Raw genomic sequence first — 19772 nt, 5'->3', positions numbered from 1 at the left:
AGAAGAGAGAGAGAGAGGTCCTCTGTCACTCAACAAAATTAATTGTAATAATAATAATAATAATATATAGGCTGTGTTACGAGACAATGATACAGAAATTACACTAAAAGTTATACCAAAAGTAAGCGAAATATCAGCACTTTTTTTGCCGACACCCAAAGATGCACGAGAGAGATGGTGATGCACATGGTGTGACCTTTTTGAAAAGCATGTAGATCTAAAGCCCATGTATTATTCCAAGCCGTCTTTTCATTGCATATGATATTGTTGATATTGTGGTGTAGAATATTATATTGCCTAAGATCAGGATCCCTAATCCTCTATCTAAATTGCAAAATGGTGGGACAATATTTTAAGTTCAAGTGCTCATGCTCCCTCTGCAAAATTGATCAAAGATCACTTTGGGCTTTAGTTTTCTAGAGAGAGAAACCTTAGGTCACCTGCTAATGCTGACTTTGGGGAGTCAACTAAGTCTAACTTGATCCATCAGGTTTGGTTTGTTTTTTACCATGCCAGTTTTGTTTAGCAACTTAAGAATCAAACTTTGCCTGACTAAAACCTAACTAATTCTCAAGCTGGTTTGTTCCATTAGTTAGTTTTGAATTATAAGTTATTTCTTTTCAAAGAGAAAAAATAGAATATTGATGAATCATAGAACATAGTTTTTCAAAATGAATCATAGAACATAGGTGGCAAAAGTCTAGAAAACAGCTATCTGTTTGTATTGTTTTTTAGGTTTTCTAGTAAATGAAAGAGTGTTGGCCTTCAACGCATGGTTGTCTTGTGTAAAATTCTTGCAAAGTGGCAGCGTTGTTGATAACACCTAAGCCACAAAGCACTGCACAGTGCACAGTGAGCCTGTTACACAAGTCCATGCCCACCATTTGTTTGCTGTTGAGCCCATACCAGCTGCTACATGTTCTGTTCAGTAGCACAAATGTCTACGGCAATGCTCCACATTTTGTCAATTTATCATCACCAGCGACAAACATTGCTAGATTTGTCTAAACATTGGAAACAAAGAAAAATATGTTTTGGCATGATGAAAATGATATGGAAACTACATAATTTTACCGTTTAAACGGATATCTTGTGATTTTGTCACTTGAGATACATTCTTATCAGTAAAATCTAAAAAAGACAACTAAAATTTTCACATATTTTATTTTCATTTCTTTGTGCTTAAATTTCTTTGTTTGTTTTTCCTGAAATCTTACCAAAGAACTTGAAAAACTGAAAAGATTTAAGATCTCTTAAGAAATTTATATCACATAAATAAACTTTTGTTATTGTACTCGTCCGGAGAAGAAGGCAAACAGTAAGCATGCCTTGTTGCCGTTCTGTGAATATCAGAGCCCCATATTATCATTTCTTTAATATTGGACCCCACCATCGACATTACTTTAGAAATTTTTCTAACATACAAATTCCTTTCTAAGTTTCCTGAAAATCTCTAGCTTTTTTTTTTTGTCAATTTTTCACCATTCACACTTCTGCCACCACTGTTAAGGATCATTATTCTCAAAGGGGTATTTTGGGTACCACATAAAAGTCATATTTATATCCATTATTTTCTATTGACACCTAGGGTTGCCTAAGTAATTTGCAACTGAAACGGAAACCATAAGAAATTACATACAGGCTCCAATTAAAACTTATTAAAAGCCAAAATTCTTTCCCTCCAGTCCCATCTTAACTGCATCTTTTCTTTTGCGTAACCACTGCCAAACTCTAATAACTCATGAACAGCAAATGAATAAACAAATAAATAGAGGATGGAACCATTTAACCAACATATGCAGACAGCGTTATAAAAAACTCTAAAGAACGACCTCTAAAGAACCAAGTATTTCTTTTATCCGAGAGAGTGTGGATGCCAAAGAGAAAAGAGCCACTCATGGTGGAGCAACAACACTGGTAGCAGCAGCATCAGAACAACAGGGAGCGGAGGGGGTTCTCTGTCTTTTGACCCACTTTGAAAAAAAAGGAAGAAAACCCATTTCCCTCCATAAAAATTCTTGCCAAGATTCAGCAATGTTGTTCCCAACAAGAATATGTTGCTTTAATCTTTCCTTCCTCTCTTTCTCTTTGTTGGTGCTGTTATTTTTGGTGGGCAATGTACATTCCACTGTAACATATGACCGCAAGGCCATCATCATCAATGGGCAGAGGAGAATTCTCATCTCTGGCTCCATTCACTATCCTAGAAGCACTCCTGAGGTACCGTTTCTTCTTTCTTGACATGATTTTTTTTTTCTTTTGTGGGGTTTCTCTTTGGTTGGTGCTTTTGTTGATGTCTTGGTGATCTGTTTTTTTTTTTTTTTGTAGATGTGGGGAGATCTTATTCAGAAGGCAAAAGATGGAGGGGTGGATGTTATACAGACATATGTGTTCTGGAACGTGCATGAGCCTTCTCCTGGAAATGTATGTTGGGATCTGTTTCTTTCATCCCATCTTTTTTCCTTTTTTTTGTTGGGGTGGGTTCTTTGGTTCTCCACGTTGGTGTTTCTATTTTTTTTTATTGTTTGTTTATTGGATTTTTTGGTTGAGATGAGTGTGGTTAATGTGTTTTATCAATTCTTTCGATTTTATCTTTAGCTCTCATTGTTGGGTTATCTATTTTTCCTTTTTTATTTGAGGTTCTCTATCTCCATTTTTCTTGTTTCAGTTTCTGTATTGATTTTCTTAATTTTTGTGTTTTAATCTTTTTGGTCTGCTTCTCTCCCCCCCTTTCTTGAACTTTTTTATTTTCCCATTCTCGAATGAGTGTATATGCTGCTGAAGCCTATGTCTAATAAATCTGTTTTTTCCTTTCCTCCTCCCATGAATAAAAAGTCCTTGAGACGCCTCTGGATTCTTGGTTTTTTTTGGTATTTATTACTATAGTTGGTTTTTTCTTTGGTTTTTGGTTGCTTAAAAAATGTCTTCACAATTAGTCTATCATGTTTGATAATGTGAGCAATTTTTTTCAGTATAATTTCGAAGGACGGTTCGATCTTGTTCGGTTTATTAAGACGGCACAGCAAGCCGGCCTTTATGTTCATCTGCGCGTTGGGCCTTATGCCTGTGCAGAATGGAATTTTGGGTATCTCCATGTTCTCTTTGGTTTAATTCTCTTTTTTTTCCTGCTGTTTTCTAGTTAAACTTATCTGGTTTCTGTATCTTTTGGCAGGGGATTTCCTGTTTGGCTAAAGTATGTGCCTGGTATCAGCTTCAGAACGGATAATGAGCCTTTCAAGGTTTCCATTCCAATGCAAATCTTTTCTATGGATTTTGTGTTGCTTTTGCACCTTTGTTTATGAAAATCAAAGAACGCTTAATATGTAAGATTTTTCCTTTCTCCTGTTTGTGCTGTTTAGTTAATTTCATTTTCTGTGGTGCAGATGGCAATGCAGAGGTTCACTGAGAAAATTGTGTCAATGATGAAGAGTGAAAAGCTCTATGAATCCCAGGGTGGGCCTATCATCCTGTCTCAGGTACCTTCTATCAATTTACTGGTTCTATTTGTTTATAAATATTTGGCATGGTGGTGGTTCTGTATTTGGATTAGTTCAGCCACTAAAATCTTCAATTTACTGTTTAGCTTAATTGTTGATGTTGTGTTTAATTTGTTGAAAGGAGAAGTAATATGAACAAGAGTCTTTCTGTTCCTGCAGATTGAGAACGAGTATGGACCGGAGAGTAGAGTTCTGGGGCCTCCAGGTCATGCATATATGACTTGGGCTGCAAACATGGCAGTCGGGATGGGAACAGGTGTTCCATGGGTGATGTGCAAAGAAGATGATGCCCCCGATCCTGTGGTATGACAGTAGCATTTGTTTCCTTGTTTTAATTGTTATTCTTTGATTATTCTTCTACAAAAACTATCGTATATCTGCTGCTGCTCTTTAGCTGCAACACTCTCTCTGTGTCCCTCATGTCCTTTCACTGGCTGCAAGCCTACAAAATCAATCTGTATCACGTTATTTTACCACAATATGTATCCTTATAAGACTCTGAGTTGTTTTCATGACTAATCTTGTGGCAGATCAATACATGCAATGGTTTCTACTGTGACTACTTTTCTCCTAACAAGCCTTACAAACCTACAATGTGGACAGAGGCTTGGAGCGGCTGGTAATTTTGCCTCTTGCTCTATAATTAATCATATAATTCTAAGTCCCCATTTTTTAGGTGATTTTGTCGTGTAAAAGATATTCCAAAAAGCTTTAATGAATTGAGCAATGGCATGGCTTCTATACACTGGCAGTTGAAGCGCAGCCATTGAATTTCTTCATTGGACTTGTAGCTTATGCGTTCATAACAAAGTTAATCACTTTTTGCTTTCTTCTTTCAATGCAGGTTTACAGAGTTTGGTGGTACACTTCGTGAAAGGCCAGTAGAAGATCTAGCATTTTCAGTTGCCCGTTTCATTCAAAGGGGTGGCTCCTTTGTTAACTATTACATGGTAAGTTTTCAGAGCATATGCTTTGGTTATGGATTTTCATGTTTTTGCCACTTATATTAGAATAAATGGTCTCCATTGAACTGCAGTATCATGGAGGAACCAATTTTGGGCGAACAGCTGGAGGGCCTTTTATCACAACAAGTTATGACTATGATGCCCCAATTGATGAATATGGTAAGATGCTCAGACCCAAACCTAAACCATTTAGAAGGAAAGAACTAACTTTTATTAGCACTAACTTGTATTTGCTGTTGTTTTTTCACAAATTTAGGGATGTTTGGATAAACGGCACTCAAACACAATTTTCTGGAAGTTCTTAATTTTTTGCTACTAGAAGTGGTCCCGACTCACAATAATTTGGAAAATTTTGGATCTTGTGGCATTGCTTTAGAGGAAGTGTTCTGCTGTTTTTCATTTCACTTAAATATTTTGCATTCAAGATTGCAAAATTACTGTTTGAGTCTCTGACTAACTGCTCAGACTAATCTGCATTTTCACTGTCATCTACTAACATTTCAAGTGCATGATATCAAGTTTGACATTTAAAAACACAAAAAAAGGGTTCTAAAATGCTTAGTAGCTTCCAGAATATCTATCCATATGTACAATCTTGTTTTAGTTCATAATAGCTTCATTCTGGCAGGTTTGATCAGGCAACCAAAGTGGGGGCATCTCAAAGAGCTGCACAGGTCCATTAAACTCTGCGAGCCTGCTTTAGTTTCTGCAGATCCAATTGTAACTTCTCTAGGAAATTTCCAGCAGGTCCATTATCAACGTTTAGCTTTCCAAAGCTCTGCTTAATCATGTTTTATGGACTTAAGGGAAAATTTATTCAATGAGCTGATGCAGCTTTGTTGGCCATGCAGGCTCATGTCTTCTCTTCAGAATCAGGAGGATGTGCAGCCTTCCTGACGAATACTGATCCAAAACTTACTGCCAGAGTATTTTTCAACAATATGCACTATAATCTGCCTCCTTGGTCAACCAGTATCCTTCCTGACTGCAGAAATGTAGTATTTAACACAGCCAAAGTAAGTGGAAGATGACTTTTCATTATAGAATCTTATGAAGAATTACTGTTTTCTCCATCCTAAGTCTTGGCCATCTGAGATTACATGTATTCTGCATCTGCATAACTTTATGAGCACAGGATTCTGCTCATGAAGAACTTCTGCTAAGCATCAATTACAATTGGGTATGAATCACAGGTAGGAGTTCAGACATCAAAAATGCAAATGTCCCTAGGTAGTAGCCAATCACTTTCTTGGGAGACATATGATGAGAATGTCAACTCCTTTGAAGATGACTCAATAACAACAGTTGGTCTGTTAGAGCAGATAAATGTCACCAGAGATACCACTGATTACCTGTGGTACAAGACGAGGTGAGCAATGTTACTAATATTAGGATTTATCTCTGCCCTCCCCTTCTCATGTAATTTTAGTAGATATCTTATCCATGTGTCTGTTCCAGTGTTTATATTGATCATTCTGAAGCTTTTCTGTGGAATGGTCGACACCCTGTTCTTTCTGTCCACTCAGCAGGGCATGCCTTGCATGTCTTTGTCAATGGGCAGCTTGCAGGTATTTTGGTTTATTTTCACTCCTTTTCCCTCATGTAGGCATTTGGTCTGATTAAGAGGAAATTCCGAACAGGAGTTTTTCTCATCTGATTTCCCCTACGAATTGGTTTTCTTGTATGGTCTCAGGAACTGCATATGGGAATGGGGAAAATCGCCAATTCACTTTTACTGGTAATGTCAACCTGCACGCAGGCGAAAATAGTATTGCTCTCCTAAGCATAGCTGTTGGTTTGCCGGTTAGTTTTTCTATGTTCTCTTTTCTATCTTGGCTTCTGTTTTGTTTTAAAATTTGTGAATAATTTAGCTTAAGGTATTACCTTTCTGACAAACTTGGTTTGGTACTTTTTCCATTCCCTTAAGAATGTCGGGACTCATTATGAGACATGGAACACTGGAGTTCTTGGGCCAGTTGTGCTTAAGGGCCTTAACAAAGGGAATTGGGACTTAAGCTGGCAGAAATGGTCTTACCAGGTATATTTTATTGTGATTTTGTGTTTGAATAGATTCCAAATGTAGAAATAACTCCTATTCTCATTTTGTGTCAAAGTTGTCAGCAGGTTTACACAATATTGGTTCTTCTCAAAAACAAATTCCAAAATTTTAAGAGAATTTTATGGGAAAATGAGTTTAAAATTTCCCTCTTTATATTTTTATAGCATCATTGAAAATCTCCCAACTTATTGTGCTAATGTAGGATCAAGCCTCTAATAAATTAAAATTGTGAAATATGTTACTTTTATACTTCTTAACCTGCCATTAGTTTGGAATCTCAGATATCTGTCTCTGTCATCTTAGGAAAGCATTATGAAAATACAATTCCCTTTATGCAGGTTGGTATGAAAGGAGAGACTTTGAACCTACATTCCCTGGAAGGAATTTCTTCTGTGGAATGGGCACAAGGTTCATTACTTGCAAGAAAAAATCAGCCACTAACTTGGTACAAGGTAAGAACTGAGGGGGGGGGGGGGTAACTGTGCACTTGCAGTAGTTCTGTTAAATTATTTGTTGAATTATTTGTTATGGGGGTCATTGGCAGGCATATTTTGATGCACCTCCTGGCAGAGATCCATTGGCTTTGGACATGAGCACAATGGTGAAGGGTCAAGTATGGGTGAATGGACAAAGTATTGGAAGGTACTGGCCAGCGTATCTTGCGCAGGGCAACTGTGGCGAGTGCAACTACACTGGGACCTATCGACAGGGAAAATGCCAGAGTGGTTGCGGATCACCCACTCAACGCTGGTGAGTAGCGCCGACTCCAAACAGGAGTGTATGCTTTGCCCATTAAATCTTCTTTCAAATGAGTGTTTGTGTGATGATTTTCATAGATTATCTGGTGATTTGTTCTGTTTGCTTCAATTTATGTTGCTAAATACTCCAAGCATTACTGCCGTGTATGTGCCTGATGTGAATTGATACTATCCTCTTTTCAAAACTTTCAAGGCTTCTATTTTCTCGTTTGATTGGCGCAATGAGGAAAAGCAAAGCAAAATCAGAGCATGAATTTCATTTTCTGTTGTTTTGTGGGGTTTTATCTCAATTCTGTGCATAATTTTGTGTTTTTTAATTAATCAGTTTCTTTATTCTTTTTCTTTTGTTACTTAAATATCGATTTCACTAATAAGTTATAATCTCTCTCCAGCTATTTACCTCTTTCTTTCCCTCCTTTTCCTGAAATGGAACACTTTATGTTCCATTTGCATGATTAAGATTTGAGACATATGCATAGTGCAAGTCTTTATTCTTTTGCTTTGTCATGCACTTTATGTTCCCTTTATTCTTTTTTTTTTCATGCACTTGTGCATAGTGCAAACGACATTCTTTGCTCATGCTGATTTGACATGGTGAATATTTGGAAGGGAAATAAGATTAAGTCAAATTTGAACGTTCTATGCGGTATTCTGATCTAAATAACAAATACTCATGCATTTTGCAAACTTATAGAGAAGACAGTGATTGCTTCGTGGTACTCTGTAATCTAACCAATCTTAAAGTGGAGTTTGGTGTAGTTAGTAATGCTTGGATTTCAGTTAATGCTTTTATTATATGAGAAATCATTCAGAACTTGAATGCAATATGCAGGTATCATGTGCCCCGTTCATGGGTGCACCCGACCAGAAACCTCATAGTAGTATTTGAAGAGATTGGAGGTGATGCGTCTGGAATATCCCTAATTACAAGATCGGTGGGGAGTGTCTGCTCAGATGTCTCAGAATACCATCCCTATGTAAAGAACTGGCACATTGAAAACTATGGCAGATCAGAAGCACCACGAAGGCCTAAAGTCCATCTGCACTGCACAGAGGGACAATCCATCACGGTGATAAAATTTGCGAGCTTTGGAACTCCGACCGGTACCTGTGGTAATTTTCAGCTGGGAGCTTGCCATGCTCTGGATTCACACTCAATCCTTGAAAAGGTAATGGATCTGTTGAAAAATCCAACCAATATTTAGACTCTTCTAGCATTTCTTGGTGATTTAAGTCTTACTTGAAGAGCAGAATATGAAATTAAATGCCTCCTGGTCGAGTTTTAGATAGAGCTGATGCCAATCAAGTCCATGATTGGTTTGAGAGCAGATCAGGTCATATTTTGTTTAGCCCATTTACTGGTTATATTAAATCCTCACACACATCTCACTTGATGGTGTACATGGGCCGCATCTCATAGATCCTGAGCACAATGCGTGGTGGGGATTGAATGTCACGACAATCAGTTATATACAATATGACTGGATCTTTGCTCGATTGGTTCACACTCATTCCAGAAGTACTTCAGTACCCTTCCAGTTGCATTACTGCATCAGAGTCACTAACCAATGCAATTGATCAGAGGGGTGGCTTGATGTTTTTGGGCTGTCATTGCTGAAACCTATGTCACATGGATATGGCGATATGACCATTTTTATGATGTTTTTAATGACTAATATATAAGGTGATACGAAATGGGAGCCAAAATGGAGTATCAATATGACAGCTGAAAATCTCTCTGTTCCATGATAAATTCAATTTTATGTTTCTTATTAGGCCTTTCACTCTTTTGCTTGCAGAGGTGCATAGGACAGCAGAGATGCTCGGTAACTATCTCAAACAATGTTTTTGGTGGAGACCCATGTCCCAATATCTTGAAAAGAATAGCTGTGGAAGCTGTATGTTCCTATACTCAACCAAACTTGTGAAGGCATGCAAAATATGAAGTTGCTCATATATCAAGTGGTTGGCTGCATTCCACTCTTAGAAGATGAAAATAAATAAACACAATGTAGTGTCAAAATTTGTGGCAATTGTCCATAGGTGTTCCATTGTTACATGTAATTCTTAATGGGGTCTATTATTGTGCCTCTGCATGTATTGGATGTCAGGTTTCGGTCCCGCCTTAACCGATATTTCCCATAACAAGAAAGAAAGAGAAGAAAATGAAAGCAAGAAGCTCATTTGCTTTTTTTTTAAATCTCTTTGTTGGTCACATTACAAACTCTCTCTCTCTCTCTCTCTGGCTATGTCGCTAATCTCTTTCTCAGGAAGTTTCACTCATCAGTGGAAAATCCCATGAACTTATGAAATTTTTGGTATTTCTTTGGAAAATCTCAGGGAAAATGCTGGCACATACAAAACACAAGTGTATAAAATAAAAATTTACAAATGATAAGAATATAAAATAATATAAGAATACTTTTCAATATGATGATAAGTTCCCGATATTTTCAAAACATAAGTGATATTTGTGATGCAAGTTTTTGTTCTTTGGTTTGTGGCAACGGTTTGTCCATGCCTGTGTTGGTCTTTATGTGTGTGTGCGCGCTTCTGTGTGCAATTTCTTTATGGTAAGTTCCAAAACTAGCGTGAGCATGGCAGGCTTGTTTTATAAGTCGATACTTTGGTTTCATCTTCGCTTCAGTATGGCAGGCTTGTCAGATACATGGCCTTCAACATCAAGCAATTGATGAGTAGGTGGAGGCATTAATATATGCCTTTTGGCTTCTAGCAAACGGCTCCTGCTTTTTCATTTGAACCATGTGATTTTGGGGATGCCCACATTTTTTTCCTTTTGCATTCCCATTCCCTACCAACAACCTTACCATGGACATAAATCTGACTATGTGCAGAATCATTGTTTATTGTGTCAGAAAGTTTATTCCTTCTTTCCCTTTTTTTTCTCACTTTTTGTTCAGTTACCAACATCCATAATAATTTGCAGTTATGGATGACTCAAAAAGTCATATTTTTATATCTAAAAACCACAATACAAAGCTTGACCAATTCAATAGTTTTGTACCTTCATTACGACCATATATATATATATATATATATATATATATATATATATATATATATATATATATATATATAGAGAGAGAGAGAGAGAGAGAGAGAGAGAGAGTAATGAGTGTGCCAAACTAATTTGGTGTTAAAAGGCATGCTAAATGGATTTTTCAGGCTTTTTTCATTTTATTTTTAAATTCTGACCATACAGATGTGATGTATGTACTTGATTTTGGAGGGATCAGCTCTTGAAGCATTTGATTCCAACACATAGGTAGGTTTTTATAAAGTTTGAAAAATCAAAGGTCCAAAATCTTTGTAAAATTTTGAGGCTCCAAACATCATTTTTTTCATCAAAAACACATGAACCAGGTGTGGATTTTTAGTAAATCAGCCATGCCTAACACATTTATGGGGCCAAAACCACATAAAAAGCATTGGAGAAACCCGAAAACCCCATTTAGCACGCAGTTTAGCACCAAATTGGTTTAGCACGGACCATTACTCTCTCTCTCTCTCTCTCTCTCTCTATATATATATATATATATATATATATATTAGAATATGAGAATTATCGTGTGAACTAGGCATTTCCAACACTTTTCTTGCAAATCCAACTATGTATATGTAGATGTGTTCGGTATTGTGAATCTGCTAGGAATCAATTGTTGGATCACGTATTTTCGATGAAAAAATACATTTTTTTGGTTGCTTGAATATTTATAACAATTATCAGCCATTGATTTTAAAGCCTTAAAATTTTGTTTATCCATCATAATAGGATTATTCAAAGAGCTGGTCCTTATAAAACCAAGCATGTACATCACATCCTTATGGTTAGATTTAAATGAAAAGAACAAAAAATCTATGAAAATCATAGTGCATACAGTAGTTCTCATATTCTAGTGATCTAGATGCTTGGTTTTATACGGACCTGCTCTTGAATCATCATAAACAAGATTTTTTATGGCTAAAATCGACATCTCATAATCTTCATAAATATTCAAGCATTCAAAAACCTTTCTCAAAAATACAGATCCAACAGTTGATTCTTAGCAAATCCATCATGCCTAACACATCTACATAATTAGATTTGAAAAAGAAAGTGTTGGAAATGCTCAGTTTCTAACTCAGCAAATGCAATCATTTCATTCAAACATCAAACATTATACTCATGCATCAGAATTGGTCGAAGAGAGGTCTACCAGTAAAGAGTGAAAAAGAAGAAGATTGTTTTTGAAAATTGGGCTAAGCCATTCAACCTAATCGAAGCCCCATTTATGGCCAGTAATCAGGTAAACTTTAGAAGTCCAGAGAGGAGTATTGACCCGGAATTCCTTTTGTGCCAGAGCAACCACCACGCCGAGATAATCCCACATTTTCAAACAGAACGTCATCGGGGAATTATGGGCCAAAGAGGTGGCACAAAAAGCGAATCACGACTCCCTGATTCATCTTTCAAATACCAGCCAGGGAAGAACCCTCCTCTCAAATATATATATGAAAAGTGGTAGGTGATTAATCCATCCATGCTTGATGAAAATGCATGAGCGTGATCGACGATCAGCACAAAAAATGAGAAAAATGACCAAAATTAAAAAAAAAACATGTTTTTTGTGTTTAGGTTCTTCTAAAGCGCCACTAAAAACTCAAAAAGGTGTATTTTTTGGATTTGTTTTCAGCGGCGCTTTTAAAGCGCCACTAAAGACCTAAAACATATTTTGCATAGCTTTTCAGCATTTTTGCAGAGAAAAAAAATGCTGAGCGTCAATCATCTCACGATTGATGCAGCAATAGTACGTTTTCATCGAGCACGTATCGATTAAGCACCTACCACTCACTATATATATTATTCATGTCGGCCCAAGTTTCTCAAGAACGAAGCACATAGAAATATCAACCAATTTTATTTAAAATTTATACAGCCCTCGTGAATATTTTCTTTAAGAAAATATATCTCATAATTCTTCTTGCCAAGAAAAATCTTGAGAACGATGCTTGTGGCTATGGATCCGACATTCTTCTTGCTAAATACAAAAGGAAAAATGATTATAATGACCCAGTAGAGAACTTGAAAAATAAACCCTCTCATTCTCCCAAGTCCCAAGTTTTCCTAGCCACATGCAAAGCTATTTATATCTTCTTCCCCACAAAAATCTATTTCACCATTTTTATTTGGCCCAAAAAACACCACTGATTTTGCAAAACTGGGGGGCACGACACAAGATAGCAGTTGACTATTTATCAATATCTTCGAATTTTCAACTCACCACTTATTTCAAAAAAAAAAAAATCTCAAGGAGGGTTGGCGTAGTGGGGTAGGGCCTGGCCGCTGAATGGGCGGTCAAGGTTCTTTTTTCATGGGCCTCTCCCTTCTGCACAAGCCAATGCCTAGCACATAAGCCCTAGAGGCAAGGGTTTTAGCCCACTAAGTTTTAAGTTGTCAATATGGTGACCGTACATATGGCAGGCCGAGCTAGTACAATGAAGTCCTTATTGTGGGTGCATTTTTTTTTTTTTTGGGGGGGGGGGCGTATAAATAAAAACAAAAAACTTAGAGCCTTATGACTTGCTCCGAGAGGATTGGTTTAGTAGGGTGGGACCTTAGCTGCTAGACCTTGATAGTCAAGGTTCGATTCTCATGAGCATTCTGCGCAAAACACTAGGTAGTATAGGCCCTCGGTGGCAGGAGTCCTAGCCTCGGAGTTTTATGCTGCCGGCACGACGAACGTAGGTATGGCAGGTTGAGACGGGTGCAGTGCAGCAGCAGTTTCTTCGAGTTACAAATCAAAAATAAAAGAACCTTATGACTTTATTCCAATTATGTTAGACGGCTTTTGTAATTTTAAGAAAACAGAGGGGACTACAATGTAATAAATAGAAGATCGTTCATTGAAACGGTTGAATTCGAACCGTTTTAGCAGATGAAGATGCCTTTCTCGTTTGCTTTCCATTTAAGAAATCTTGCTTCCTTTTCTTGTTGGTGTTATAGAGAGAGAGAATGGCAGAGGAGGGAGTCGTGATCAGCTGCCACAGCGTCGACGCGTGGACGGAGCAACTACAGAAGGGTATCGATACCAAAAAGCTGGTAACCCAGTTCTCCCCTCTTCCTGCTTTGTTTCCTTTGATCTCTTATTTTCCTGTTGTTTGACTCGTTTATTTCAACCTGAAACGAGTTTTTTGGCTTTAATTTGATGCACCCATTTGCAAAACTTGGCGTTTTATATCCCTATGAATATGCCTGAATTTGATGGATTTTAGACGATGTAATGGGTGTTCTACTTTTTTTGAGAGTTTGAGTCAGAGTTTAACCTCTCTTTTTCCCAGTAGCTTTCATTCATGGATCATGTTGGTGGGAGTTGTTTTTCCATTATTTTGTGATATGTTATTAGTCCTGTTTGGTATGGGTAATAGGCTAAGGTTTCTTGGTCTCTTTTGATACCGGTAGCTGTACTTTTGGTAATTGGATTTGGAGGTGGGGATGGGAAATGGGTTTATGTTTTTTTTCACAGTTCTTGAAATTTTAGAAACATGGACGTGCAATTCCCAAGATAGCGGGAATTTGGTCAGAAGAAAGGAGTTTCTTTGTTTGGTAATATTTCCAGATCAGAAAATTACATAGGTTATCTGGTCATGCTTGCGTGCTAGAAAGTTTTAAGAAGTGTATTAGAAAGTTTTCAAGACTTACATGCATAGTAAGAATAAATCACACAAAATTTTCTCATCAGCCTTTATCTTCTCTGAGTGTATGAAAATTGTTACTTAATGAATAACCACTCACCAATCCAATAAAGTTTCACTTATATATTTTTTGTATCTTCCTACTGGCTATTTGCTAGGGCCTTAGAGGTTACAGCGGAATTTCTTTTTTAGCTGTTTATTCTTTAACATTTGCGTATAGGATAATTTTTAGATGTTTCAAAATAGAGCAGAGTTTGTTTGCATAATTTGGAAAATTGGAGTTGGTATTTGTGAGGATAGAGAATTAGGATTGCTCAACCACCACCACCAACAACAACAACAACTACGCCTTCATCCCAAAACAATTGGGGTCGGCGATATGAACCAACAAAGAAAATCATTCTGGGTCTTCCACATGAATCCTTCTCCTCCAATCATTTCTATCCAATGCCATGTCCTTGGTTTCACTACCATTAGGATTGCTCAACCACCAAATAGGCTTTTTCTGTTTCACTGCTTTCTGCTGGCTCTATTTGAATATTGGAAAGAGACAGAGAACCTTACTGCATGTGGCAGCCATTGCAATGAGGAAAGAGGGACAGATGGAGAACATCATAAGGAGAATCAGTCATGAGTAATATGATGAGAAAAAAAGGTGTGACTAGGTTACAGTGGAAAGAAAGATGTCCAACAAATGTGGAGATTAATGAAAGTAAAAAGGATTCATCTTGAAACATTATAAATGCGGGGAGAACTTTTCAATACTCAGTTAGAAGATGGCTGGGTGTCCCTTCAGATTCACTACAAGCCAATAAAGGAAAACTATATGCTGCATTCTGCTTAGGCTGTAATACACTGGATTATTTCAGATGTGTACTATATGCTTTTAATTAATGCAAGAAGAATAAATAGAATTGTAAGTTTTTCAGATACCTATGGAAGGTCAATCATCAAGACACTTTTTCGTACTTCTAGAATATAGGTTTGATATGATTTTGTATTTCATAATAAAAATCTGTTTGGTGAGTCAGAGTAGAAAGAATATAGTATATCATTTGGATTTCCGTAAGTGGATCTCAATCCTACTGGTAGAAAAATGGAGTTCAGGCAGCAATTTAGTTGCAAAATTTGATAATCATTCTAAAATGGATTAGGGTCAATCTTGAAATATGACATCAGATTGAGTTGCAAAATTTGATAATCATTCTAAAATGGATTAGCAATTGGAAATGAGCAATGTTCTCTGTCTATCCTTAGGAAAGTAAGGAACTCTTGTTGATGATAGAAGAACCAACAAAAGCAGAAACCCACCTCAGTTGTTGCAGTTCTAGTCTTAAGCATTGGTGCAATGAGCATTGCTATTAGGGGGGTGGAATGTGCCTGAGAGAAGTACATTGTAAAGACATGAACAACTTGAGAGAATTAACCATTAATCTAACTGATCAATGAATTTGGTGATTTCCTATTTGGATTCTCTAAAAAAGAAGAATGAAAGTGCTGTAGCACACCTATATATGCTGTATATTTCTTCTCAAGGTGTAGATGCCTTAAGAATTCACATCAAGAGAATTCTAAGAAGCATCTCAGATCATATCAAGTGGTAGTGTGGTACTTCATAAGGAAGTTGGCAAATTGAAATGTAGAGAAAAGGTAGTGTATGCTGAAAGCACCTAACTGCAGTTGCCTTTTCATTGTGCCTACTTCTCATGAGAACAAACTTTAGGGCCACAAATTTGTTGAGAGATAATGGGTAACCCCTTTCATAGGAAAGTAATTTGTCACTAGATAGCAAGAATTGAATAGTACATCAAACTCCTCATTATTGTTCTGAGTTAAACTGATTGGGTTTCTAATGCTAAATCACATGTTACTGTGTGAATGATCAGGCAATCACCACTCTGGTCGCTGTAATACTAGCATCACAAGACCTTTGGCTAAGTTTGACTTAATCCAGTAGTTTAAATTGTGGTGTGACAAAGCTTTTGATAATGGTCATCAAGGCTTTGATTGATGTGCATTTAGTGGAATTTTCTTCTATAAGAACTAAGAATATTCACATGATCATGCTTATACTCATGTCTCATACTGAGCATTCATAAAGCCATAACCACTTGTAAATTCTTTAGACCGGTTTAGGATCAAGAGAAGAACCACTGCTATCCTTCCCAACCCCTATTTGTGTTGTCACGAGTTACCTTTTTGTTCCATATTTAGTAAGTAGGCAGCATATGTCTCATTATCAAACTACCAGGTAAACCCCCCTCCATCCCCTCAACATATTATGTTTTTTAAAAAATCTACATGTTTAGAGCATTGTTATATATAAGTGCATGAATAGGCTTCCATCCATCAAACTTGGTGAATATAGCTAGAATTCAGATCCTTTTCCAACCACATATTTGAGGCATTGATTACAATTGCAACCTAGAATCTGCTGATATTGAGTACCATTTATGGGGTGCTTGGCCTCTTGATTTTACTTTGAAGACTACTGATCAAATACTACGGAAACCGATACAGATAGGTGTCTTTTGTGAGTTTAGAAAGAGGCATAAAGCTGAATTAAAGAACTTGTAACTTATCATTAGTTGCTCATGGTACTTGTGTAAGTTCAGCTATATGGTGGTGCTGTGATTTATTTTCAGCCATTACTTTGGATCAGCAGTGAACATTGTGCCCTGGAACTTAAGTTTAAAAATCTATTTTAAATAATATTTTTACATTTCTAAATTCACTCATCTAGAGCTTTCAACTGGTCAGGTATCCAACCCATCGGGGTTCATCCAAACCCCACCAGATAACATGTAGCCAAGTTTCAGTTTGGGCTCCAGTGGGGTTGTGTCAGGTCAAGAGGATGGAATCTCAAACCTAACCCGAATAATTTGAGCGTTTAAAATGTCTTCTTTTTTTTGCTTAAACATACATGTACAGGTCAAGTCAGGACAAATGTCCAACAACGGTCATAGCTCGAACCCAACCCATATATTATTCAGGTCAGGCTTTGTTGTCCCATATAGTATTCAAGTCAGCATTTTTAAACCCATACCCAGAGAATTAGGTTCAGGTCAGGTTGGATACTTGACACTGTGACATAGATTCAACCCATTGACAGCCCTACCTCTATACAATATGATGTGAGTTGATGTTTTTAATCAATATCTTTTGACATCTTTATACATGTAACAATATGCTTTTTATAATCATTTTATATTAGTCTCCAACATTGTCATCAAAATATGAGCAAAGTTTCCTCTCAAGGGAATGTGAAAACAAGTAGTTTTTCTTAGTAAAATTTTGGCATCATTAAATAAAAATAAGAATTTCTCAATTTTACGAAAATATTGATAACTTATCGTGATATGTCACACACATGCATGCTTTCCTTCATCCCTTGCTGTATCGCTTCTATCACCAAGAGATTGGTTAGAACCATAAAATAAACCCTATAATCTGAACAGCTAGAGAAATTGATTTGCAGCAACAATCATAAAGACAAAATGTAGGAACCTATAGTCTGAAAATTCCTTTTGAAAATTATCATGACCTAGTTAGTATCTTACTATTTATTCATTTGTTTATTTATTTTTTGTTAAAGTCCACAGTTATTGGTAGGCATTAACTCGTATTCCAAAATTTGATACACCCTAACAAATTTAAAAATGACATGGTGATTTTTGGGGCATTAATTATAAAAAACAATAGACATTTTAGTAAAAACATATGTATGGAATGACATTTTTCTTTTTTGAAAGATACAATAACATTTATCCTTTTAACTGTTGTAAACCTCTCCTTGTTTTTCTCATATGCTTTGCTTGAGCCCTTCATTCTATTTTGTCTATGTTTGATCCAATTTTCCTTTTTGTATTTTTTATTATGCAACTTGCCTTCATTAAATTGGTTATGTTCGTTGCTTGGAATTTGAGTAAGTTCTTTTGAGTCACACTGCTTCCTGTGAGTCCTTGATCAGCAAAAAGGGTGTAAATTTTCAATAAGTATGCACAATTCAATATTTTTTTAGCATTTAACATTTTATTAGTTTAACTTGACAGTTTAATAGCAGTATATTCTTCATTATTTTTTTGGGATTATCAATTTTCTAATTTTTCTGCATAGATTGTGGTTGATTTTACTGCATCATGGTGCGGACCTTGCCGCATGATTTCTCCTATGCTGACCGAGTGGGCGAGAAAGTTTCCTCAAGTAACCTTTCTTAAAGTCGATGTTGATGAGTTGGCAGTAAGTTATCATCCTCCACGCTTCTATCATCTAATTGTTCATTATTAATAGGGAGATTTTTTAATACACACATAAATTTGTTCTCCCTTAATTATAAATACATTTCTGTCAATTTAACTTGGGTTGTCATTAACCCAAGTTGAGTTAATAGGATAAAATTATTGATTTACTCTCAAAACAAGTTTTTTATTCAAAAAATTTAAAAGCACACCTAAAGTTTTGGCAATAATAAAAAAAAACACCTAAGTTTTTGGCATTACAGCACACATTTAACAGCAACTTTGACAGAAGTAAACACTGGATTTTTTTTTTAATTAACCATGGAAAAGCTGAGGTGTGTTTTTAACAGTGTAGAAAACTTAGGTTTGTTTTTACTATCACCGAAAATTCTGGTGCAATTTAAATTTTCCCTTGTTAATATGACAATGCATTTTCCAAACCAGATGCTTAGTTTTAAGTTTTAACCCATCCCACTTTGACATAACTTTCTTTCTTAATATGATATTGTTTATTGAACATTTCTTTCAACAGATTGCATATGCTTATTGGGTTTCTGCTGTAGCTTGCTAATACAGTGTTTTATGTGTATGATTTCAGAGTGTAGCATCAGACTGGGCTGTAGAGGCAATGCCAACTTTCATGTTCTTGGAAGAAGGCAATATTGTGGACAAGGTAGTTGGTGCAAGAAAAGAGGAGCTGCTGCAGAAGATCGTGATGCACATGACAAAGAGTTCAGCACAGTAGTAGCTTCTCTCTCTCTCTCATCTTCTTTAGTATATCATACTGCAGCAAAATAAATAATGTCCATACTGTACTACATATTGATTTTTGGCCCATTGACATATTTTACAATGCTTGATCCTCAGAAGTCTAATGAGTACGCTCTTTATAGACAGTCCATCATGCGAGGTTAATTTCGTTAAAACCAATTTCTTAATATTGTCTTATATTGAAAAATCCGGTTGAAGGGCTAATCCAAAAAAGAAAAATTCAGTTGAAGGCAATGTTATCAAAATCGGTCTGAATCTGCTCATTCAGATTGACTTGTCCCTTAGCTGATTCAAAAAGGGCTGATTCGGCTGTCATTTCAATTCAATTCTTTTAATATTTTTTAAGGGGTTAATAAACTGTTTAATATTTTTTTAATATTTTTTATTTTTTAATGGCACTTGTCATCTGATGGAAAAAGTTTTGCCGATTCACAAATGGTTCGATTCTATTCCCAAGTTTTTTTTCTAAAAAAGCCGATTCGCTTAGTGAACTGATTTTAACAACATTGGTTGAAGGATGTTGCGAGTTCAATACTCAGGGTGCGCATCCCTTGCCAGGTTCACTGGTTGGTATAATAGCCATAAGGCTTTTCAACTGCTTGGAGGTGGACCATATAGAAGAGCGTCAATTCCTCCCAGGCCCTGCTACTTGAACCAGGGTTTCTTTAGAAAACATATCGGACGTCTTCTTCTAGACTAGAGCAAAGATGACACAACGGGGGCTTAGCTTGTCTGGCTGCAGCAGTTAGTCCACGTCACCTTGTGTTGGGACATTGCGGGTTCGAATCTCA

At 36.5% G+C, this 19772-nt stretch overlaps 2 protein-coding genes across 3 annotated transcripts; both read left to right on the top strand.

Annotated features, from left to right (window-relative positions):
• Positions 1–1796: 1796 nt before the first annotated feature.
• Positions 1797–9496, top strand: LOC149829181 (beta-galactosidase 5-like). Of its 2 annotated transcripts, XM_090017945.1 has the most exons (19): positions 1797–2220; positions 2329–2424; positions 2973–3085; positions 3173–3239; positions 3384–3476; positions 3657–3800; positions 4028–4116; positions 4342–4447; positions 4534–4621; positions 5091–5209; positions 5314–5478; positions 5656–5831; positions 5921–6030; positions 6156–6265; positions 6390–6500; positions 6860–6973; positions 7066–7271; positions 8112–8448; positions 9079–9496. In XM_090017945.1, exons 1-19 carry the CDS (start codon positions 2035–2037, stop codon positions 9205–9207), a joined length of 2559 nt encoding a protein of 852 aa, XP_089874071.1. In that variant the 5' UTR covers positions 1797–2034; the 3' UTR covers positions 9208–9496. The 2 variants fall into 2 exon arrangements, with proteins under 2 accessions (XP_089874071.1, XP_089874072.1); XM_090017946.1 differs by lacking the exons at positions 8112–8448; positions 9079–9496 and having other exon boundaries at positions 7066–7275.
• Positions 9497–13182: 3686 nt separating this feature from the next.
• LOC149829180 (thioredoxin H-type-like) lies at positions 13183–19204 on the top strand. The gene is made up of 3 exons (XM_090017940.1): positions 13183–13379; positions 18089–18211; positions 18809–19204. The coding sequence occupies exons 1-3, from the start codon at positions 13293–13295 to the stop codon at positions 18953–18955; spliced, it is 357 nt and encodes a 118-aa protein (XP_089874066.1). The 5' UTR covers positions 13183–13292; the 3' UTR covers positions 18956–19204.
• Positions 19205–19772: the final 568 nt, after the last annotated feature.

This window comes from Nuphar pumila, chromosome 9, assembly GCF_984573655.1.
Source record: "Nuphar pumila chromosome 9, dmNupPumi1.hap1.1, whole genome shotgun sequence".
Lineage (NCBI taxonomy): Eukaryota > Viridiplantae > Streptophyta > Magnoliopsida > Nymphaeales > Nymphaeaceae > Nuphar > Nuphar pumila.
Note: the sequence above shows the minus strand (reverse complement) of the source record. Positions and strands in the feature narration are given on the sequence as shown.